Here is a 22,700-nt window from a genome sequence, read left to right as displayed (position 1 = left end):
TACACAATCATAAAGTAACTCTTTCTCCAAGATGGAGAGACAACTTTACAACAGGAAACCAGATTCACTGGTCCTTAAAAAACAATCCTGGTCCATGGTCTGTTTGTTTGTTTGATCAGTTTCTCCTTCCACTCACACACAAAAAGTTTCGGCTTTTAAATCTATGAAAGGGAGAGGTGGACCTCTTTCAGGACTTTTGCTTTGTTACTTCCGACTCAACGCCAATAACTTCTTTTCTCTGTTTCTCACGTTGCTACATCAAACCTCAGGAGAAGCAACAGTTTTTCAAGATCTGAGGAGGCTTCATGCCGGTGCACTCTTTTTTGAGTTCCTCAGAGAAAAGATGCTGAGGGTAGGGGTATCATTACATCCTTTCCATAGGCATCATCCTGTCCCTCCCCCAACGGGACATCTTAAGGTGCCAGATCTCCTCAGGCAGGCCCTATGCGAAGGTAGAGGCTTGGAGAAACCTTCACATGGGAAGGAGAGGGAGTACCCACACACTATTCAGGGGCTGAGGCCGGGGCGTCCCTCTCTTCGCCTCGCCACCCCTCCCCCCCCCCCCACACTCATTGCATTGCCCCAGACTTCTACTGCCATGGAAAATCAAAGAGGCCCCAAGAGAGGGTGAGCAGGCTGTGAGCAGCCCTTTGGAATTCTCCGAGACAACGCCCTGGTATCTCCCGTGGGAGACCCAGGCAGGTGCAGCACCCATGCCAGGGAAGAGACCAAGAATGAGACTGGGCTCTCTGCCCAGGGCCTGTCCCACTCGACCACCCCACCCCTAACCCCATTCACCAACCCTCCCCCCCCCCCCCCCCCCGGCTGAGTCATCATTCTCGTGACCAGGGCACTGCAGCTCCCGAGGCAGTAGGCTAATTGAACCCGCAAGCCAAGCGTCCTCTTTTGCCTCGAGGCAGCACTCGGTCATTTTCCGCGTGCGTCAGGGGTGGGGTGGGGGCGGACTGCTGGAGGGTGGGATTAGCTTTCCCGACCCACGGAGCGCCCACCTAACTGCCCTGGGAGAATAAAAGCCCGCGCCGCCCAGGGCGGAGCCGCTCCAAAGCACTACAACTCTAGCTGCAGTTTCGCCCCAAGGGCGCTTAAGGGGGGGAGGGGGGGAGAGAGAAGGAAGGATGGGGGCCCGCGCTCCCCCCCTTTTTAGGTTGTTTCCCAGAGTTTCCCGGCCCGCTCACACCGCTGGTCGCTGAGTCACCGTCCGGGAGCCAGCTTATTCTGGGCAGCCACGCAGCGTGGCCAGGGGGCCCCCATCACGGGAAGAGGCAGTCACTGGTCCCCACTGGTGGGAAGGACCCTTGCTCTCCATTTTGTTACTGCCTTCTGCGTTTCATAGTTGCCCTGGCCCTTGACTTTCGGACCACTGCTTGCCCCCTGGGGAGGGCTGAGTTCCGAACGAGTGTGAAGGGGGCATAGTTAGGCTGCTGGTGGCTCCTGCCCACAAAGCTTCTCTAGCGTCAGGAAATAGGGCAGGACTTCTGCCACCTGAGAGGGCAAGGCTAGGAGTCCCTGATAAAAAGATATATAGTGAGGCATTTGAGAGATAAAAGATATGACCTCGATGTTTTTCTCTGCCCACACTGCCTTGTCTACATTGTTCTTTGTTTTGGGGCCTTGGCAAGTTTTGGCTTCTGTGAGCCAACCTTTTTAAGAGGGAGGAATGAAGTGTCCCTAGTGTGGTGGGGTCGACTGTAAGGTGAGACCTGGTACTGGGTGGGCCGCTGCAATGGTGGCCCCATCTCTTCCCACCAGGCCTAGGATTCAAAACAGCCTTTTATAAACTTTTGACTTTTTAAAAACAACATATTCTTTATTTCACCCTCACAGAAAATTATCAAAAACACAGAAGGCAGTAGCCCCAAATCAATATATTTCCCATTCAACTCCTACATTTCAGTGAGTCTCACTTTCCTCACTGAGGTCTAATATAGGTAAGGCTTTAGTTTTACTGTTCTTATTGTAGGCTATATGAAAAAAAACCAAACCTGTTTTTTTCTGGATCTAGCTTTTCTTTCTTCTTTCCTTCCTTCCTTCTTCTCTCTCTCTATCCATCTATATATATAAAACCAACAAGAGTTTATTTTCTCTTTCCTTTCCCAGTTGAACAATAAAAAAAAAAAAGACCTCATAACAAATATGCATAGTCCAACAGAACAAATGCCACATTGGCCATGTCTAAAAATGTATGTTTCGTAGTCCCTTCTCTCTGTCCTGTACATGTCTTGTTTGTACAGTTTTTTTCCCCATTAAACTGTGAGCTCCTTGAGAGCAGGGATTGTTTTCGGCCTTTCTTTGAATCCCCAGCACTTAGCGTGGCATTTGGCACAATGCCCTAATAGGAACATAATAAATTCTTGCTGACTTAGTCGACCACCTCACTGGCAGGAAATGGGTAATCATGCTTCATCTCCCTTCCTCTGGAATTCTGGTTTGTCATTGAAGTTGGAATTTCTGAAGCCTTTCAAAGCTTTTTGTGGTTGTCTTTGTATAAAATGTTCTAGTTATGCTCACTTCACTCTGCATTAGTTCTTAGAGTTTCCTCTGAGACTTTCCCTATTACCATTTCTTATGATGCAATAGATGGACACTCCCTTTGTTTCCAGTTTTGGGCTACTATGAAAAGAACTGTTATAAATATTTCTGTACATATCTTCCTAAAGTACAATTCTGACCAAGTCAACTCCTCTATTTAACTAATTCCAATAATTCCCAATTACCTCCAGGATTAAATATAAAACCCTGTTTGGCTTTTAAAGCCCTTCATAACTTGGCTCCTGCCCACCTTTCCAGTCTTCTCACACCTTATTCCTCTCCCCTGTATTCTGTGATCTAGTGACAGTGACGTGATACTCCATCTCTCCTGCCTTCAAGCTGTCCCCCATACCTGGCACTCTCTTTCTCCCTATTATTTCTACCTTCTAGTTTCCTTTGAGATTCAGTCAATAAACATTTATTAAGCACCAATTGTATTACGTGTCATGCATTGTGCAAATGTCTGGGGCTACAAATATGAAAAAGATAATCATTGCCTTCAAGGAGCTTACAATCTAACAGGGGAAGATGATGCACAAAACAGAACACGGGGGTAGTGGGGAGGGGTGAGACACTCCACTCGGTGACCTAGTTGAGAAGTCAAGTAAAGAGTTCAGCCAGAGAAGACAAAGAAATCCAAAATGAGTGCATGAGTGGGAAATGAGGCAGTGTCAGAGAAGTCTCTTCTTTCATCCCTCCTTAAAAGTATGCTGAGGAGTTCCCAGCTCCACCCTTCACTCACCAAGGCTGAGCGGGTTTGGAAAAATTGAGTTTCGAGGCTTATTCTAAGAAGGTGAAGTCTCCCAATGAGTAGTTTACTGGGGATATGGTGGAGAAGTCTTATGAGTTCAAAATGAGTGCAGCATTTTGGGAAATCAGTTGTCTGAACTAAAGTGTCCTCTGCTAGAAGCCTCTCCACAAGAGCAGGGACTTTTTTGGGGGTGGGGTGGGGATTTATTTGAATTTCCAGCACTTAGCACAGCGCCTGGCATATCACAGGCACTTAATAAATGTTAATTAATTAACACAGGAGTCCTTTTTCCTCTTTTCTCCATCTTTCTTTGCTTAGTAGTAGTCTCATAGACCTTGGCCCTTGGGTAACTTTTGTTCCACCTAGATCCAGTCACTAAAGACTGACTTAGTAACTGGTTCCAATCTATCCCTAACCACTTTGCCCAAATGAAACACAGTGCCTAAAGCTGAAACTAATTCAATCCGTGTACCTTTCTTTGTGCTTATAGCTTTCTAATTTGGTCTACGTTGTATCTTTATTTTGGCCTGCAAACTAGTTGAGGGCTGTGACTGGTTTTTTCGTAGCTCTGTAAGCTGAGGTTCTCAATAAGTAAATGCTGGTGGCAAACATGCAAATCTCAATTAAATTCAACGCGTATTATCAGACATTCTCAGGCGGAGCATTGCACTAGGGAGGCTCTAGGGGATATAAGTTTGGATACGACCCAGCTATGCCCTTCATGGATATTATATCTGGTAGCAATTTGAAATTGAAAACTTTATTTTGGGCCCAGGCCTTATCTATCAATCACCGCCAGCAGCCTCCCCTCACTTCCTCCTTCCTTCTCACCTTCTCACCCCAGCCCTAGGCCCCCCTTCTCTCTCCACATTCATTCAGAAGGCCTCAGGAAACAGGGTAGGTAAATTCCTTGAGACTGGGTTGCAATTACTTCCTTGGATCCAAAGTAACCCTTACCACTCCACAGCCCAGGTGGCCTCCTGTGGCGTCCAGCTCTCCTGGATGCTTGGGGCTCACAGACTCCCCAGCAGGTTCCCCACAGGTGCACCACTCCGCCTTGCCTCCCGGACAGCCCGGTTTCGCCTCCGGAACTCGATGGGTAGCCGCTAGGAGGTTAAAAATAGTTCTACGCGGAAGCCGTCGGGGGCGGGGCAAGCAGCGGTGTGGTAAAAGTACGACCCAGGGCGGCCGCGGGTGGGCATCCGCCGAAGCCACTGGGGGTTGTTTTCCTGAAGGAGGCCGTCTTTGTGATGTAGCCGACTCTGGAGCGGAGAGTACCGAACCCTGAGCTGAGCGGCGCCTTGCGCCTGGTGCTTGGAGAGCCTCCAGATCCAAGCCGACGCAGCCCGGACTCCACCCCCGGCCCTCCTCCCTCCTCCCCTCCCAGTAGAGTGTCCCGCTCCGGCTTCCCGCTTCCCTACCCCAGAAGTCACGTTAGGAGGCTGGAGCCGGACTGTTGAGCGCCAGCCTGAAGTTGTGCAGCGGGAACACTTCACGCTTTCCCAGCCCCTCTGCCTTGGGCCCTGGGTCCAGGCTGACGCAGCGGCCGGGCTAGCGGCACATGCACGCCTCAAGCTCGGGCTTCGCTTGCCTTTGCTGCTGCCCCCAGGCTGGGCAGCTCGCCCGCCACGCCGCGTCTCCGGCCGCATTAGCTGTCACTCCTCCCGCTGCTGGAACACTGCCCGCCCAGCCGGTGACTTCCCTCGGCTTTGCTACCCGAAGCGGCAGTGTGGGGGGAGCACGCGATCGGTACGGACACAGGGGAGAGCGTCCCTGACTCTGCCGCGTGGGGGTGTCCCAAGCCTCGGACGAGAAAGGCGTGGGGGTGCCCTGAGCTTCAGGAGAGAACCTGAGCGGGCCCCAGCTGTTTGCCGGGAAGATTCGGGAGGTCTCCGACTTGGAGGATGCCCTCGAGTCAGGATGGTGAGATGGGGGACCGGAACCCAGAGGCAGGACTAGTTAAGCGGGCTGCCGGGGCCGGCCTGGAAGCTTTGCGCTGTGACTCTGGGGGGGGAAGGTCACTTGGGTTGCTTCCTGGGGATGGGCTCATTAAATGCTGGGTCTGATGGCCCCAGGGCAGATGCTCTCCTTTCGGTATGGTCTATTCCGGATTTTCGCCCTCCGGGGGTGAGCCGAGAGCGCTGGGGTGCGGAGGCGTGGCCGGCCACCAGGGGGTGGGGGAGAATACTTGGAACGCCCTTCTCGCGGCTGACCAAGCTGTGCCGAGTGGCAGAACTTGCCGGGAAAAGTTGGGGCAGGAGGAGGAGCGCTGGTGAAATAGGACTACTCTAAAGAGCTCCAGTTTATTCAGGTGTGAGGTTGGATCCCGGGGAGTGAGGCTCAGGCCATCAAAGCAAACAGCCTTAGCTCCTCCTGCGGCAAACCGGTCTGACCGGGGAGGGCCGCCAGAGCAGCCCCACCTTTCCTCCCTCTCCAATTCGCCTTTCCCCAGCCTCCGGGGGAACTGGGCCGCCGACTTCGTTCGTCTCCCTCCCTGCAGAGTTGGAGTTGGAGTTGGAGAGCGGGTGGTAGGCGGGAGGAGTCCGGGTTGAACAGGCGGGTCTGCTTCCACCCTGACCCCTCTGGCCAGCACGCAAAACCATCTGTTAGCCCAGCCCCCACCGCCAAGCTCCAGAGGCCCGGGGTCGGGGGAACTAAATCTGAAGTCAAGCTCATTCTCGAGACCTTTGTCAAGCCGGGAGGAGGTGGAAAGCAGCGGGCAATTTGGCCGGTGTGGGAGTCCTCTATCCTGGATCTTGTGACTGCCGGGGTTCGGGACCTTTGCGCGATTGAAGGACGACTTGGTCCGAGGGACCCCTTCTCCCAGCCCCCAAGCCGGACCTGAGAAGCGGGTCGGCTAGGGCTGGAGGTCTGACCCTGACATTGTTCTGGAGCCAGGGGCTATAGGGAGGAATTCCTGATTCTCTACCGGACCCACGCTCTCTTAGCCCTGGCCGGAGACCCAGATACCTCTCTGGAGATTCAGAGAAGCGGGGAAAGAGGTGCTGGGGTCGTAGCATCACTGGCGGAGTGCCCCGCAGTTGAGATCGCAGAATCTTCCCACCTCAAGTCCTCTCTCTTCCGGAGAGCTTCGTGCCTTACAGCAGCGGGCTACAGGGGGGCGGGAGCGGTGCTCGCTCCCACCCCATCCTGGTGAGCCTAGCTTCCCGTGGGCTCTGCTGATCTTCCTTCTTTGCCTCCATCATTCGGGATAAAGAGCGAACTCAGCCGACCACAGGTCTTCCCACGGCTGAGAAGGGGGCAGTGTAGGCTCCTGTTTCTCTGCTCCCCGAGCAGCTCCTAGTCCCTGGGGATGGAACATGCTTCCCCTCACCCCTTGACTTGGGGCGGGGCAGTAGAGTCCCCATGCCAGCCTCGAGACCTGGGAGAGGCAGATAAGGAGCTCGGGGCGGAGGCAGCCAGAGAGGCCTGCGTTTCTATAGCTCCTCGGTCACCGGCACTCCGGAGCTTGAGGGAGTTTCGGGCTGAGGTCACGGATACAAGTGCGTGAGGGCCAAAGCAGGAACGTGGTGGCGGTGGCGGTAGTGGTAGTAGGGGTGGTGGTGGTGGTAGTGATGGTGATGAAGATGATGGTGGTGAAAGGAGCCCAGAATACCAAAGCCTGGAATGATCGGATTGAGGAGCCGAGTGCCAACTTCCCTTCCTTGGGTTACTTTCCCAACAAACTAGAGACTGAGAGGGAACGGAGGCCTGTGGAGCAGAGCTCTTTCCCTCTGCTTCATTCCCTCTTGGTCAAAAGTGGTCCTCCTTTATTCATAAAGCTGGAGTACCGATATTTCCAAAAGGGTTCCCCAGAACCCACCTGAATCCGTTAATTCAAGCTCAGTGTTTCACCCTGAAACGTCCAGGTGATACCCAGCTCCAGTTTTCCAGGTGCCTTGGTGGAGAAGCTCTTGCCTGAGTCCTTTGTTGTTTCCTCGTCTCTCCAGGGCACCCAAGGAGACTTCTGCCGAGGCCCTGCAGGGTGCTGGTGCTGCTGAACCCCCAGGGAGGAACCGGCAAGGCCCTGTACCTCTTCCAGAACAAAGTGCAGCCCATGTTGAAGGAAGCTGGCATCTCCTTCAAGCTGCGTCTGACTGGTAAGCGCTAAGTGCCCCGAGGGGCAGATGCTCTGCCAGCCCCTTCCACCACGGGTCAGCAACCTACTTCGAGAGTGATGATGACTGCGGGGTCCCCGGTTGAAATGCAAAAGAACCTGAACTGCTTGCTTCCCTCCTCCCTGCAGAGCGGCGGAACCACGCGAGGGAGCTGGTGCGGGATGAGGACCTTTCCTCCTGGGATGCCCTGGTGGTGATGTCTGGAGATGGGCTGATGCATGAAGTGAGTGATGGGCAGTGGCTGGGGGTGATGTGGAGAAGAGGGATAGGTGCAGATAGATGCTGTTAGGAGGTGGCTAGTGTTAAGGGGAAGGCTAGGCAGGTCCTGACTTTGCACTTTCAGGTGGTGAACGGCCTGATGGAACGACCTGATTGGGAAACTGCGATTCAGAAGCCTCTCTGTAGCCTTCCAGCAGGCTCGGGCAATGCTTTGGCTGCATCTGTAAACCATTATGCCGGGTGAGGGGCCAGGATTCTGCCTCCATTTCCCTCTCCTACACTCTTTCCCCCAACTGTTGCTTGCTGACCTTTAAGCATCCTCAACCCCTCCCTTCCCCCCAGGGTTTACATCCCCAGGAGGGCATTCAGGTCTTGGGGCTCCCAGCCTCAGCTCTCTCTCCATCGGCTCCAGTTCCTCTCCAGGGCCAGTGAGTCAAAGGCTTCCTTCCTCCCTCAGGAGGCTGGCAGCAGACAGTTGTTACACTCCCTACTAGCCCAAACCCAGGGAAGGGACCAGTGGGGTCAGGGAATCAGGATTCCAGTCTTTCCTTATGTTCTCCCTTCACCTCCCAGCAATGAACAGGTGACCAATGAAGACCTATTGACCAACTGTACGCTGCTGCTGTGCCGTGGGGGGCTTTCTCCCATGAATCTGCTTTCCCTGCACACAGCCTCGGGCAGCCGCCTCTTCTCTGTGCTCAGCCTGGGCTGGGGCTTTGTTGCAGATGTGGATGTGGAGAGTGAAAAGTACAGGTGCCTAGGAAAGATTCGGTTTACCCTGGGCACATTCCTCCGCCTGGCTGCCCTGCGCACCTATCATGGCACATTATCTTATCTCCCAGTTGGAGCACCTTCTTCTAAAATCTCAGCTGGACCTCCCCTGGGCTGTGACCAACCAGGCCCTGTGGATTCACTTCTAGTGCCTCTGGAGCAGCCAGTGCCAGAAAACTGGACGGTGGTGCCTGAACATGAATTTGTGTTGGTGCTAGCTCTCCTGCATTCCCACTTGGGTAGTGAGATGTATGCTGCACCAATGGCTAGAGGAACTGGGGGGGTTGTACATCTGTTCTACCTTCGAGCTGGTGTGCCCCGGGCTACACTGCTTCGTCTCTTCTTGGCCATGGAAAAGGGTACACACATGGACCTGGACTGCCCTAATCTGGTGTATGTGCCTGTGGTGGCCTTCCGTCTAGAACCTCACGATAGCAGGGGTATGATTACAGTGGACGGGGAGCAGCTGGCCAGTGAAGCCGTCCAAGGCCAGGTGCATCCTGGAGGCTTTCAGTTGGTCAGTGGCTGTCAAGAACTAAAGCCTGGTCCTGAGCCAAGTCCTCTACCCTGTTCAGAAGACTCTGCTTCATCAGAATTCGCTTCTTAAATAGGGCTTGTGGACTCCACTGGACTTGCAATGTTGGGTCTTAGTTTGCTTTGCAAATGGGGAGTGCCTTACACAACACCTTAAGTGAAAAGGAGTTCCTCCACAGGTTAGCTAGTTCCAGGACTCCCAAATTCGGTGAGTCATCTCTGTTAGATGTCCAAGATTTCCCCACATCAGGACCACCAGAATTAGGTGAACTCTGTTGGCCAGGGGTAGTATACCGAATGAGCAATCTAAATAAAGTGACTTTTCCAGGTTGCCTAGTCCCTTCTCTGGGGGATAAGGAAAAAGTGGGACCTTGGCCCTTGGAAAAAAGGTCACATTTACATGGTGCTTTACAATGACAAAGTGCTTTAAAATCCAGGTTAATTGGACCTATTCTGTTTGTAGATGAGGGAAAAAAAAACCTTCGGTTTGCTATTTGCCCAAGGTCAGTGATAGAACTTGAAACATGAAGTTCAGTGCTCTAGAACACAGGTGTCAAACTTTGGCCGGCAAAACTCTGGAGTACAGCCCAAACTACAACATGTAATTGGGAAGTGTTTAACAAAATAAAAAAAAAATGTGGTTTTCACAGTGCCTGTGACACCCAGAGGGATCCTGATGTACAGTTCAGTGGTCCCTGTTTCTGTAGAGTTAAACACTATTGCTCTAGGAGATGCTATGTAGAGGAAACAGCAATTTTACTGATAACCAGAGAAGGTACAAGCTTGTTGGGGGTTCCATCTCTATCAGTCAGGTAATCCTCAAAGAATTTGGTTGAAGCCTCATCAATAAGCATTTTTAACAGTCCCTACTATGTGCCAGACAGTGAAGATACAAATAAAAGAGTCTCTGCTGCCCTTAAAGTGTTTACATTCTACCTGGGCCAAAAGCTTGGGTGAAAAGGTGGGAATTGTATCTTTTCTTAGTTACAGCTGTAGGGAAAACTGGGGCAAAGGAGAAAAAAGGGAAACTTCATCAATAGCACACTGCAACCGCCCTGCCCCCCCCATTCTCGAAAACAAAACCTACCTCTCCAGCCTGTGAGCTCTTTCGACAGAAATCATCCTCCCCTACTTTCACCTCACGTCTTTCCTATTGGACAAACTGAGGCTGCAGTAACAGCAGAAGCAATGTGTCAACAGACCCCCAACCACCCCCTACTTCTTCCTACTTGGGATCTATTTCCTAGACTGAAGTAAAAAAGAAAACTACCTGCCTAGGGCCCTATTGTGTGTTATGCCAGCCACTTCAGCCTCATGAAGAAGTACTAAATTTCTTAGTAAGGTTAAAAATTAAGAAGAGCCCAAATGGCTGAAACAACCAAGGAATAGTGGCTTTTGCCTACTGCAGTTCAAAGTACTGAAGTCAAACATTAGGACATTCTTTATCAAATGCTAGAAAGGAGCCATTATTTCTGAGAAAGGCCAGACAGCTAGGAATCTGTGACAGGGACGCCTACTGTATTTGAAAAGTGATCTGACTGACCTCAGAGGATGCTGCCTGGTGGACCCTCGGTGAGAACATAAGAGCATATATCTCACAAATGTTTGGTTCTCAATGGATGAAGGAATGGGGAGTATGGCTGTGTGTGTGTGTGTGTGTTTTAAAAATTGTCTTGGAAAAAAAAAGGCAGCAAAGTCCAGATGAGTGGCAGAGGCAGGTTTAATGGCATTACTTTTTTTTGTTTATTTTTACATTCTAATGAGCCAAACCAAAAAAAAAAAATGCAGGTAAAAAAAGTTTAATCACACAGCACTTTATACAGATATTCTAAGCAATAGAGCATTCACATCTCCACATCAACAATGAATGCACTTGGAAGCATGGCCCCACCAGTCAATCCTGTTTTGTTCTTAAATACTGTACAGAATAGAATCAAGTCTTCAAATGCCACCCACAGTCCTGCCTCTGACCACCCTCCCCACTGCTGCTGCTGCTGCTAGCTGGTTATAGTACAGCACAGTTGTGGAGTCAGCTTAAGGCTAACAAGATGCATCATGCTTTGGCTTTTTTTTTTGTCTTTTTCTTAAGTTTAAGGTTTTTGCCTTTATGAGATTTTAGCTTTTTTTTTTTAAACCTTAAATATTACAATACATACACCAAAAAATTACATAGCTGCAATGTGCTCAATAGCAACCTCATAACCTGGAGCTTCACATTATCAAAAGCTTAGAAAATGTGTAAACCTCTGTGCGTGTCTTAGGAGAGGTGTGAGTCCCCAGCTGGCTACAGCTCACCTCGCCTGCCGAGTCTCTGCATTAGAGCCAGCTGGGTGCCTCACTCTCACACCAGAACGGGCTGGCTGCTGAGGAAAGGAGCCTCTCTCTGGTATGAGCTTCATGTCACCTCTCCCATGTTGTCAAGTGGCTACTGTGATGACAGGGGCAGGATCCCTAGCACTTTACTCCCTCCTTCCTGCTGCACTTTCACTCCTGGGTGACAGTGAGAGGAGGGAGCACTTATATTCTCAGTTCAAAACGTTTTTAAGCTTAAGGAAACCAAGCTGCTTATTCTCCCATATGGTCCGGTCTGGGATCAGCAAGGCACCTATAGCTTTTACCTCCCCATCAAATCCATTATCCTCACCCTCATTCCAGAGTGCTAAACCAACCCCTTTATGTGCCGCTGCCATCTCATAGATAACGAGCTAACACAGGCAAGGTTCTGAGAGGGTGGTGTGATTGATGGGACAGTCCCCAGGGAAGTACCTAAGGAACAACTGCTCTGCTTGGGGCATAGACAGTTAGGAGATGGTAGATTCTGGAGAGGGCAGCACTGGGCAGCAGGGGAGCCAATCTAGAGGGCAAGGGGCCAATGGAGTGTGGCTTTCCCTGATACAATGAATGCAAGGCACATCCACTGCTCCAGAGACCAGATCTTGCCAGTGATGAGGACGTGCAGGCCTAAAGACAGCCCCAGTGTTATTTTCTGGGAACTTCTGTGGCAAAGGAAGGGGGGAGAAGAACTGGGCTTTTCTTTTTTTGTTAGGCAGTAACCGGGGGAAGAGGAGAAAAAACTAAAAAATAACCTAGGAAGTTCTGATTCTCTTTGTTGCTCTAAGACTTTGTTGCTCAGACCAGGAGCGGGAGTGCATCTAGAAATCCTTTCACTTCAGCATCACTCACCTTGAGGGGATGAGGGCAGTAGGGGGCCCTCTCTTTGGGGATGGAAAAAAAAGGAGGAGAAGGGAGACTCCAGGAGAGGGAGTGAGTAGGCAGCAGGCCAACCTCTCCCCACTGTGTCCACTGTCTTTTCAGTCTGAGAGTTGCTACTTGTCTTCTGTGCCCTCAGGGATGCCTGCCTCCACCAGGGCTGCCCGGAACTGTGCTAGGACCCCTCTGATGCTCTTGATAAAACCCTTAGAGAGTGGAAATAAGGGGAAGCCGATGTCTGGGTAGCCACTCTTCTCAGGCAGGAAGCTTCGGTAGCTCTTTCTCCGCTTCTTTGGTTTGACACTGGGTGGCACAGATGAGTCTGGGGTGGCCTCAGGGGTCTGCTCTGTTAAGTCCTTGCTAACTGAGGGTGCTGGTCCCTGGGCACCACCTTCAGAGTCTGAACCCTGGGAGGCATCACCAGGAGCCACTCCTGCTTCCTCTGGCTCTTCTCGGCCTGAGTCAGATAACTCAGTAGTCGTGGGTGGCTCGGGTGAGCTACCATCCCCTGGGGCCCCATTGGGCAGCTCCTGGGCCCGCTCAAGTTGGGCATGGGTCTCTAGCCAGGATTCAATTCGGTTCACCAACCGCCAGCCTCCTGTACTGAAGTGCTGCCGGATCTCCTGCTCGAAGACCTCAGGTGGACGCCGTAGCAGCTGCGTCATGGATTGTACCACTCGGATCAGCGCCATCTCATTATAGCAGCGGCTATTCTCATAGCCCTCCTGCAAGCCCCGGTCACTATCAAACCCTGCTTCGTTGTAGTAAGGTTCATTCACCAGGATCAGGCCTATAGGATTAATTAAGAAGGTGGAAGGTGTAAGGGAACAGGCCAGGGATCTGAAGGAGAAGCCAGGGGCAGGCTCCTTTAGAGGACATTTGATTATCTACCCACTGTCCCATGGATTAGCCTTTTATTCAAAGAGTAGCAGAAATAACATTCCCCTTGCTCACTGCTGATCCCTCCTTTTGTCCACTCCACTGTCCTTCCTCCTGCCCCGCCAGGTCAATTCTTCCCCATATTGACCAGTTTGGCCCTTGGAAACTCAATTTAGCAAACTGGAATTATTGATGAAGTCCTCCAAATCTATTTTTAACCTTGCTCAATTAAGAAGTCAGGGAGAATAGTATTATAACGGACCCAAAGAGAAAACTGTAATTCTTTCAAAGAGGCCCAGTGTCCAAATCCCTCTGCCATGAACCCACTTTCCTTTATCTCCCACCTGTCACTTACTTACCTTGGATGGAGATGAGCACCTGGAGAAGGCTGGATTTGCTGGTCCACCTTTCTGTTCCCTGAAATACATAAGGAAGAGCAGTGAATAACAACCCAAAGACATTCTTGGCTTGCTCTCCCATCCCAAATTTTTATCTTAGCCACTCACCTTTCCGATCCATGTGCCCAGTAGACTGACACACACCTTCCCATTGTCATATAGGTTGGGGTTCAGCCTCCCACTGCACTGGGAGAGGTAGCAAAAGTGGGGTGGCACAGCAGGGTAAATGTTGGGAAGCTGGATGTCAAACAAGAAAAGGCCATCTTCATATGGGGTTCGAGTAGGGCCCTTAATCAGGGCTGAGAAGAGGTCCTGGAAAAGGGACAAGGTCAATGATTACTGGAATCAGCCAGGACACACTGCACTTTTGCACACTGAGATAAAGAAGCTGTAGTAGCCTGAGCCATCAGAATTCTGACCTTAAAAGTCTGATGCATATAGTCATGTAGCATCTCCTTACTACTAGTTCATTACCCAAATCTTTTCCATGGATTCTTAAAAATCTGTGATATCCAGAAAAAAAAACCAAAAAAGTACATTTCTACACAACCCTTTTATCTCACAGTGAGGTGAAAGGAAGAAGTCAGTTTGAAGATTTGAAAATGTTTAAAGGAGGTTCTCCAGGTTGCCTTCTATCAGAGACTCTTCCATTGAAAGGGTGAATACTTAAAAAAAAAAATTGGGACCGTGAAGAAACAAAACTGGCTTCTGCAGTAAGGAATACATCTTAGCAAACATTTGGGATCATCAATCACCATGTCCATTTTTGTGACTAGGAGAGTGGACACTAAAGCCTTAAGCAATAGCTGACTAGCATCATGGGAACTTTTGGGGCCTTCTCTGTGGAGACACTGGTACTGTGGAAAAGAGTGGCAAGAAGACCTTGGTCTCAGGCTCCTCTGCGGAAGAGAAAGAATATGTTGTTCCCACAGGAGGCTGAGAGGATCAGAACCTAGCAAGTGATAGCCTATGATGTACAGCTCTACTTTGGTGGGAAATAGGCTCCCTCTACTTGCCATTCGGTCCTCAAAGGTTTTGACCATGATGCCATCTGGAAGTGAGGTAGCGAGCAGTGCCATCTCTTTCCTTACTGTGCTGAAGAACTTTTTGGCTTCTGGTGGCTGGAACTCAATCTTCTTAAATGAATGATTAACTGGAGGTAGGAAAGACCAGTTATTTCAGCAATAAAGAGAACTGTGGGGAGATGTGTCTAGAACATAATGGGTAGGGGAAAAACCAGCAGCCAGGGAAGCCCAGGTCACTGGGAAGTAATGCTCATCACTTCATGGCTTGGCATTTTTCCCCAGACAGATGAATGACACACCCTTTATCTGATTCATCCTTTTTTCTTTCCAATCAGCATTATCTGACTATGTTTAAAGTCTCTGCCCCTGGAACGGGGCTTTGGAGAAACAGCAAGTCAGAAGTATGGCACAGGGGATGGAAATGGAGTGCAGTGCTCCATTCCAACAGGGGATGTGTCAACTCAGAAGGAACCCAATGGTAATGAATAAGGGAAACACAAGCAAAACCAGAGTGAGGAGCCAACTTACAAGGTGCGAATTCCAGTACAGAGAAGACCTCGCCTTTGGCACTAGTGAAAGTGACCCCTGGCTTGCCACCACACTGCTGACAGAGCACTGGGGTCTCACTGGGCCACTCTGACCGAACAGGAGACTGAGCCTCAGCCTTTTCCTCCTTGCGCTCTGCCTCCGGCATAGCCTCCATTTTTTCCTCCTCAGCAATGGCCACATTGTCTAGTGTCTTTTTTAAATTTTCCTGCAGCTTCTTGATGTCATCTAGGAATTTCTTCTCCCGGGTGGGCTTCTCGGGCTCCACAGTGGGTGAGGTGGGTGAACCAGTCAGGAGCTGTTCAACTGTCATGTTCTTGAGACTTTCTAGGATCTTGATGGCTTCCTTCAGTTCCCGGAAACTCTTTGGGGGCCCTTCCTTGCTAGCTTTCTCCATGAGCCCGGCCACAGGTGCGGCCATGGCGACGGCCCCCTGGATGGCAGCCGCTGCAGCCACAGCCTCTTCGCTGATCACCACTCCCTTGTCCTCCTCGGTGGTGACTGGAAGCTCGGTAGGAGGCATGATGGGTTCATCTCCCTTGGGGTGCTCATCTTCCATCAGCCCATTGTCTGTTTCCCAGCTGTCACTTTCATCCTCCCACTCATCTGAGGAGGCCCCGCTGGTGCTGCCATCTACAGAATCATAGTCTGACTCCTCAATCTCTGACTCGATGTTATACAAGTGCTAGGCAGAGGAGGGGAAACACAAGGGCAGCTCAGATTTTCAGGGTCTGGTTGTAGATGTCCCATCCCCACCAATGGAAAAGTGTTACGAAGGGGCTCAAGGTGGGCTATTTATTTTAAGGGCTACCATCGGCTTGTGCTCACACTGTACTATGACACGTACCCGTTACCTACTTTCTTAACTATGCTAAACTCAGGAGTCTCAGCCCAACTTCTTCAGTTTGGTTTGAAACAAACTGGCCTTCTCTAAATCATTCCCCTGATTCTTTCATTTTCCTCTATAGAACTTGGGAAGAGAGTACTGTCTGGATACTTAACCAGTGCTCCTACTCCACCCTGGCCCAAGCTTCCCCTCTCTGCCTTTCTAAGCAGCTGCCCAACTGGGCTAAGGGGCCCAAGGGGAAAACCAAGGCAAATGAAGCTTGGATCAGCTGACACTACAGCAGTGTCCCCTTTGTGGGGACACACCAGGGAGCCTGGAACAAGTGATAGGAGGGGGAGGTGAGAACATAGAAGACTAGGTCACATACTGTTCTCTCTCTCCAGACAGCCTCAGAAAGGGTGGTTAAGATCCAAAACCTACTCTAGACTAGGAGAGTTGGTCCATTAAAGCTCTGACAGGAAAACAGAGAATGGTAGACAAGTAGTCACTTTACTTAGGCTAGCGAGGAATGGGGATTTGGAAAGTACATATATCTTGAACCTGTAATTTAATACCCAAACTACCTTTCCTTGCTATTCCTATTCTGTTCAGTTTTCATGGGAGCCTGTGTTTGTCAGAGTATCAGAGTATCTACAATATAAAGGTTCACATTTTCTTAGGACTGGTAAATGCAAAATGCAAAAACTGGGTAAATGCAAAAAGGAGCCAAGCAAATTTAGAAAGTTTGTGAAAAGTTCTGTGAATCTAAAGATGTAGGGAAACTATCAAGTGAGACGACTAAATTAGATGTAGTAACTTGGGGCAAAGCCAGAGGCGTGTCACACCAATTTTTTTCTTCTTTCCTGTTTTCTTTTCCCAATCAGGCCTTCCTCCTTCATTACCTATCCAAGACGCCTCAAGAAGTTAAAAAGAAAAATCTACCCCATTGAATCTACTTTTGGGATAGAAGGGGAAAGAGTTACGAAAAAGAGAAGGCTAAGAGCTTTTCCCCCTGTTTTTAAGTACAGGGAAGTAGAAAATAGAGCACAAAACCTTCTAATTAGACTACAGGCATCTAACCAATTCAGGCCTATTCAGAGTCTCTCACCTGGGGTAAGATGATTGTTTTTGAATTGTCGGCCCATACCACCTCCACCTTACTGCTGACATCCACTCGAGCCACCTGGCCTACTGACGGCTGCAGGGCAAAAAAAAAAAAAATACAGCCTGGGTCACAGATTACCTTCTTAGGACACAACAGTGACACTGGATGAGAGAGACTCAGAATCCCAGTTTTGAGTAGTTTAGGGAGCATCCGTTCTGGAATTTACACTACATCGATGCCTTCTGCCCTGAGGCCCTCTGATCAGAGGGTACAGAGGAGAGATCTTACCAGTCACATTTCTTTTTCACACTTATATCCCCAGTGCTTGGCACAGTGCCTGGCACACAGTAGATGCTTAATAAAGGATTACTGCCTGAGTTGGGGGCACAGCTCAGAAACAAGAGTAGAGATCTTAAAGTGGCACTAGCCTCATAAGACTAGCTTATTCAAAAACCTACAATGGATTCTCCTCACCCGCTCAATAAATGCAGGTTCCTTAAACTGGAACTGAAAGGCAGTATGGTGCAATGGAAAGAGCACTGGACGTCATTAGCCATGTGACTCTGCTGTAGTGCTCAGCTAGTTTGCTGGGGAAGCGCCTGGGCCTCATGAACCTTAAAGCTGTGCTGTGAACAGGAGGCAGGTCCTTCCCTCGGGCTCTGCCTGGCCTCATACACCTGTCAGTGTGGATGGCTAATGCACTGGCCCTACTGCTCATCCTGGGATTGCCGAGGCCACCTCTTAGCTGCCCAGACCAAAGTTCTTGTTCTCTCTCTCTCTCTCTCTCTCTCTCTCTCTCTCCACTCCTACAGCATTTAGTCTACTACTGTACCACATCCTGCTCGAGGTCATCAGTATTTGTGGATCACTTCCTCCACTAGACTGACTGCAAGTTCAAAGGTAAGGATTCAATCTAGTACAATTTTGTATTCTCACGCTGCCTAGGCAGAGAGTGCTTTGTACATGAGGATGGAGGATGGCCCTATTCTTTCAGTGCCAATACAGGTCAGCACCTTCTCTCTTCAACTTCTAGTCTTAGTGTAAGCTAGGCAAGGTAGCAGATGTGGCAGAGGCAGTCACTGGACCAAGACCATTTTGTCTCTGAAGCCAGTTCTTCAGCCAGCAGACCACATGACCTCTCTGTCCCCACACCACTTTGTATATAGGGGTACTTGGATATCTACTGAAGTTCATCTTCAGAGGCACTACCACAGAGGTGAGAGGTGAATTGATCCTTTAAGCTTCACATGTTCTCTTGCAGATAGGGAGTTTTAGCTGATCCTTTGGTTAATAAATTGATAGAGCACCTATGAGGTATGTGGAACTGAATTATATTTTCATATGACCAGGTCCTGTGTACTGGGGCCATCTGGTGGCAAAAAAAGAGCCTGCAGCTGTTTGATTTCTATGACCAGACTGGGTATGGGAAGTTTGTTCTGTATAACAAATGGGGGCCGTCTGTCCTGCCCCACAGAGGCAGCTATCCTTGCCCCAAGTTGCCTTAGCTGCAATACTAGAAACAGGGATGAACTGAGTGAGAAAGTGGACAGCCGGTCAACTGTACCTCATCTTCCTTGGGGCCAGCAGCACCTTCCTCAGCATTGCCTATTCGGATGACTATGTCTGTAGTCCGGAAACGAAAATCTGGGTGGTCAGCAATGTCATAAACGCTCACATCCTCTTCTTCTCCAATTAGCTGCAATCACAGAATAGACTGTTATAGCCAGGCTATCCTCTAGACCAAGGACCCCTCACTCTTTCCTATACTATTCCCTCTAAGCAGAGTTCATTCTACAAGAGAAAGAAACAGTCAGACACTCACCTCCACATCATCCCCACTTGGCCGAAGTTTGAACCACTTCACCATGCAAGTTCGGCCAATGTGGTCCCCAGACTGTACTACCCCATAAACAGCTGGATCTGGACAACTCTGGGCTATGAATTCATAAAAAAGAAGGTGATTGGCTAAGAAATTCTGGGCCATAAATGCTCACCCCAATTCTCATCCTGAATTCTGGCATGAGACCCGATGTCTACCTCCTGCCTGATCCAGACCTTTTCTTTTCCTTGTCCCAAACCCCCCCACAATGTGTATTCTACTCAGAAGAGTAATCATAATTCCTTCAATCACCACCCTGATCCTGTTTTAACTTTCAGCACAGAATCCTCCAAAATGACCTCTCTTTCTCTTCTGAGATCCCTAACCCCTCCCAACTGGGGAGTGTGCTACTTGGCTGCCCCCTACCTCTCTTATCAACGACGAAGTCCCCTGGGCAGAATTCATTGTTGTCCAAGTGGTGCACAGGGAAGAGCTCATTCGAACGGATGTTCGTTTCCACTGTACCATCCTGCCACATCACATCTGCTGAGGTCATTGTGGTCACCACTTCCACGGCCACCCTACCAGGATGGGAGCACCAGTGAGTTAGAATGTCGAGACTCATTCCCCCCCAAGATGACTCTCCTGTAGACTAGAAAACGTGGAATGTTCTAATTTCAGGTTCTCCTGGAAAGACCACAGGCTTAATGCCTTGACATAAGAGACCCTGCCTGTATTATCTAAGCCCCTTCTATTCTCCAAGGAGACTATGGACACCATCTGGGCATACAGAGGCCACTGGGTCCTACAGGCCAACCCTGGCACTGATCGTTCTCTCCCTGTAGGCAGGCTTGTGCAGTACCTCTTCCACCAAGTGCCTACAAAATAAGATACCCTGGGTGGGCTCCTTCTGAGCTGGTGAGTAGCTGAGGGTCCCCTGCCCCTAAAGTGAGCGTGTGAGCAACAAATGAGATGGTGGTCTCAGCTGTCTTGAAGACTGAATCAGGTTAATTAAAGCAGGCCCCAGCCTCAATGTCTTTGCTTACCTGTCTCCCGGCTTGAATTCTCGAGATACCTTAGTCTTCTTTTTCTTGTGCTTTCGCTTTAAGTTTTTAATAGATAAGGGGATGCTCTTTTTGCGACCAGGGCCACTGCCACTCTGGGAGGAGGCAGTGGAGCTGGCTGAAGAAGTCACTGAGCTCGTGTCATCTGTATCATCAGCTGCCTCATCATCTGCATCCTGTTCCATTGACTGCAGCCTATAGTCTGTGGCTCCTTCTTCCTTGAGCAGGAATGGTGGCTGTCGTTCCATAGTGTCATCAGATCCATCTAGACCCTCATCCTGAATTTCAACTGGGTTGATAGAGCCATTGGGAGACTCGTCAGGATTGGATGGATCTCTTGTTTCACTCTTGGCTCTGGCTTCCCCTTTATCAGGGTCCCCATCAGGATGATCCCCAGGGCCAGGGGAATCTGGGGAGCAGGACATGATCTTCACAATTTGCTTCTTCAGCAACCGCTTTACCTGGAGATGTTGAGACATGGAGGAGGGAGAAGTACTAAGGTCAGAAACGCAGAATACCCAGTTCAGAATAACCCAGTAGAGCTAGGGCTGCTTGGCCAAGGATAACCAGCCCAAGTAGTATGCAGATTTGCAAAAGAATAAATGAATACAAAAGGAATAAGGCAGCTGCTCACTAAGGGCTAAGACCCAAACTTGCTCTCTATCTCCCTACTGCTGTTGAAAATGGATGAGCTACCCACTCCCAATGCACTGGCTGTACCTTTTTGGCAACAAAGCCCTCGCCCAGGACACAGTTTCTTTCAGGGCATTCACAGGTTATCTTGGCTGGCTCCACCTTGGCTGGGAAGACGTAAAGACAACGCTCCCCAAGTTGCCTCTGAGCATGGTCAAAACACCCAAGACGTTTTACTCTGTGAAAGGGAATTAGGAAAGGTGGTAAGGGAACTGAGATTCTGAGGGGAAGACACTGTTCTTTGACCCTCCTCTTGTGACTGAGCTTAAAGTCCTGATGATATTTGCAGGGGTCAACACTTTGGGGTAGGGAGAAAAAGGGGAACTAGAGACTTACCTAGCCAGATTCTCCTGTGTGATGACTGAAGGCGGGGGGCTGACACTGTCTGTGCCTCCTGGACAGAAACTTTTGGTGATCCACGTGACTTTCAACTCTACGACCTGTACCTAGGGTAGGTGGAAAGGGCCAATATTAGAGCAGATTCTTAGTGGCTTTGTGGAAAGCTTTGCTCTCTAAATCTTAGCTGAGACTCAGGAGCTAGCGTACAAATTTGGAATGTGGAACTTCATACTAATAGGCTCTGGACTAGTTCCCAACCTGAGGTAATGCCCCTTCTCCAAAGAAGAATAAGTCACAGAATGTTAGAGCAGGAAGGGCCATTAAGGGGTCCATTATTTTACCGATGAAGAAACTGAGGTCCTCCAGAGGTGATGTGACTTGTTTAAAGTCACATGGCTAGAGGCAAAATTAAGGCTGGAATCATATATTTAGAGATAGACGGAACCTTACAAACCACCTAGTCCAACCCCCTCATTCTACAGATACGGAAATTGATGCCCGAAGAAGTTGATTTGTTCAAGGCCATATTGTTAATAAGTGGCAGATTCAGCATTTGAACCCCTACGTCTTCTAACTCTAAATTCGGCAGTCTTTCCACTCGACTGGAACTTTAGTTGTCTAACTCCTAGTCCAATGCTAGAGAATTCTCTCTATCATTCTACATCCTAATGCACAGAAGGGACATTATATCATATATTATTCTACCTTAAAAATTACATATTGTTCACTCTTGCCTCTCTCAGACTATTCAAGTCATACTGTAGGAAGATTCCCTAACCAATAAGAGTCCATTTTGTCATCAGATACCTAGCTTCCTACAGTGAACCCCTTTGCCACAAGATCTTTAAAAATTGAAATAATTCTGGGACTTGGTAGCGCTGAGATAAATTAAGTCTTAACATTATTTCTCTAGAGAGAGTCCCTTTCCAAGACTCCAAAGTAATCCCTGATTGACCCTACCTCCTCTACCACCACTCGGAATTTGCTTTTTGTGCTAAGAACAGGCTTGACACCTGACAGCCACTGTACACTGGAGAAGACCTTGGAGGGGCCAATGAGCACCTGGCCTGGGTAGAAGCCATAAGAATCATCAAAGAAGAGGCCCTGCAGAAGTAATGAGAAAAAAAGTGGATTTTCAGCAAGGGGTATTCCTGACAGCAGTCCACCCATGATGCTTCTCCCCACACCACACACACACACACACACACACACACACACACACACACACACACGCACACATTCGCATGCACATTCATACATACACACAAACACTTTCACACTCACATACACACATTCACACAGGTACCATCTCACACGTTCACCTCACTATTCCCCAAGACAAGTCCTCATGCATCAGGAAGCCATGCCCTTGGAATGAGCAATTGGAAGGGGATATTGGTGAGCTGTCTGCTTAGCAGTACCCTTTCCTCTGTAGGCCCCAAACTCTGAGGACAGAAGGAAGAGTTTCTGAACCCTAAGAAGCTTCTCCTGGGAAGGGAAAGTTACCGAGTCACTGACGTGGGGGCAAACATCATAGAGCTTGGCACCATCTTCTGTGCTCATGGAACATCTGGAAACAAAGCAGATTTAAAGTCTGAACACAAGACTTGAGAAAAGGGATCAAGGTATTCTTTGCTAGGTGACACACTGATTGGAGTCTCTGAGGTGGAGCAGGACCCAGGAAAACAGCTACTTTGCTTATCAGGACTAATTTAGGTTACTAAGCAAAACAGATGCTGGTAAAGAGAGTTATTATCAATGCTTTCACCATGCCAAATCATTTTCTTCCCTAACCACCCAACTTTCTCAGCTAGGGAAAGAACCTTTGCTAAACTAAATGGAAAGCTAATCTA

General features: G+C 49.5%; 2 protein-coding genes across 3 annotated transcripts in view; one reads left to right on the top strand and one right to left on the bottom strand.

The window, feature by feature from the left end:
- Positions 1-4,565: 4,565 nt before the first annotated feature.
- Positions 4,566-9,273, top strand: SPHK1 (sphingosine kinase 1). 2 transcript variants are annotated; one of them, XM_036753638.1, is made up of 5 exons: positions 4,566-5,224; positions 7,252-7,401; positions 7,548-7,642; positions 7,763-7,878; positions 8,212-9,273. In XM_036753638.1, exons 1-5 carry the CDS (start codon positions 5,206-5,208, stop codon positions 9,014-9,016), a joined length of 1,185 nt encoding a protein of 394 aa, XP_036609533.1. In that variant the 5' UTR covers positions 4,566-5,205; the 3' UTR covers positions 9,017-9,273. The 2 variants fall into 2 exon arrangements, with proteins under 2 accessions (XP_036609533.1, XP_036609534.1); XM_036753639.1 differs by lacking the exon at positions 4,566-5,224 and adding an exon at positions 6,570-6,804.
- Positions 9,274-10,645: 1,372 nt separating this feature from the next.
- UBE2O (ubiquitin conjugating enzyme E2 O) overlaps positions 10,646-22,700 on the bottom strand; it is a 77,759-nt gene continuing 65,704 nt past the window's right edge. The window contains exons 5-18 of the mRNA XM_036755440.1: positions 22,354-22,417; positions 21,808-21,951; positions 20,845-20,954; positions 20,536-20,686; positions 19,798-20,276; positions 19,178-19,332; positions 18,755-18,867; positions 18,497-18,628; positions 16,936-17,025; positions 14,984-15,686; positions 14,447-14,583; positions 13,539-13,742; positions 13,392-13,449; positions 10,646-12,943 (exon numbers count right to left, since the gene is read on the bottom strand). Of these exons, the coding sequence (XP_036611335.1) occupies positions 12,270-12,943; positions 13,392-13,449; positions 13,539-13,742; positions 14,447-14,583; positions 14,984-15,686; positions 16,936-17,025; positions 18,497-18,628; positions 18,755-18,867; positions 19,178-19,332; positions 19,798-20,276; positions 20,536-20,686; positions 20,845-20,954; positions 21,808-21,951; positions 22,354-22,417 (3,214 nt within the window). The 3' untranslated portion in view covers positions 10,646-12,269. The remainder of the gene's footprint in view (positions 12,944-13,391; positions 13,450-13,538; positions 13,743-14,446; positions 14,584-14,983; positions 15,687-16,935; positions 17,026-18,496; positions 18,629-18,754; positions 18,868-19,177; positions 19,333-19,797; positions 20,277-20,535; positions 20,687-20,844; positions 20,955-21,807; positions 21,952-22,353; positions 22,418-22,700) is intronic.

This window comes from Trichosurus vulpecula, chromosome 4 (assembly GCF_011100635.1).
Source record: "Trichosurus vulpecula isolate mTriVul1 chromosome 4, mTriVul1.pri, whole genome shotgun sequence".
In the NCBI taxonomy this organism is placed as follows: Eukaryota; Metazoa; Chordata; class Mammalia; order Diprotodontia; family Phalangeridae; genus Trichosurus; species Trichosurus vulpecula.
The sequence above is the reverse complement of the archived record's forward strand: the minus strand, read 5'-3'. Positions and strand labels throughout refer to the sequence as shown.

Bases quoted from the DNA above. Each gene is read 5' to 3' on its own strand.
- SPHK1 (XM_036753639.1), top strand. From the start codon at position 6,615: ATGGAACATGCTTCCCCTCACCCCTTGACTTGGGGCGGGGCAGTAGAG. The intron at 6,805-7,251 runs GTGCGTGAGGGC...TCGTCTCTCCAG, and splicing joins GGCTGAGGTCACGGATACAA to GGCACCCAAGGAGACTTCTG. The intron at 7,402-7,547 runs GTAAGCGCTAAG...TCCTCCCTGCAG, and splicing joins CTTCAAGCTGCGTCTGACTG to AGCGGCGGAACCACGCGAGG.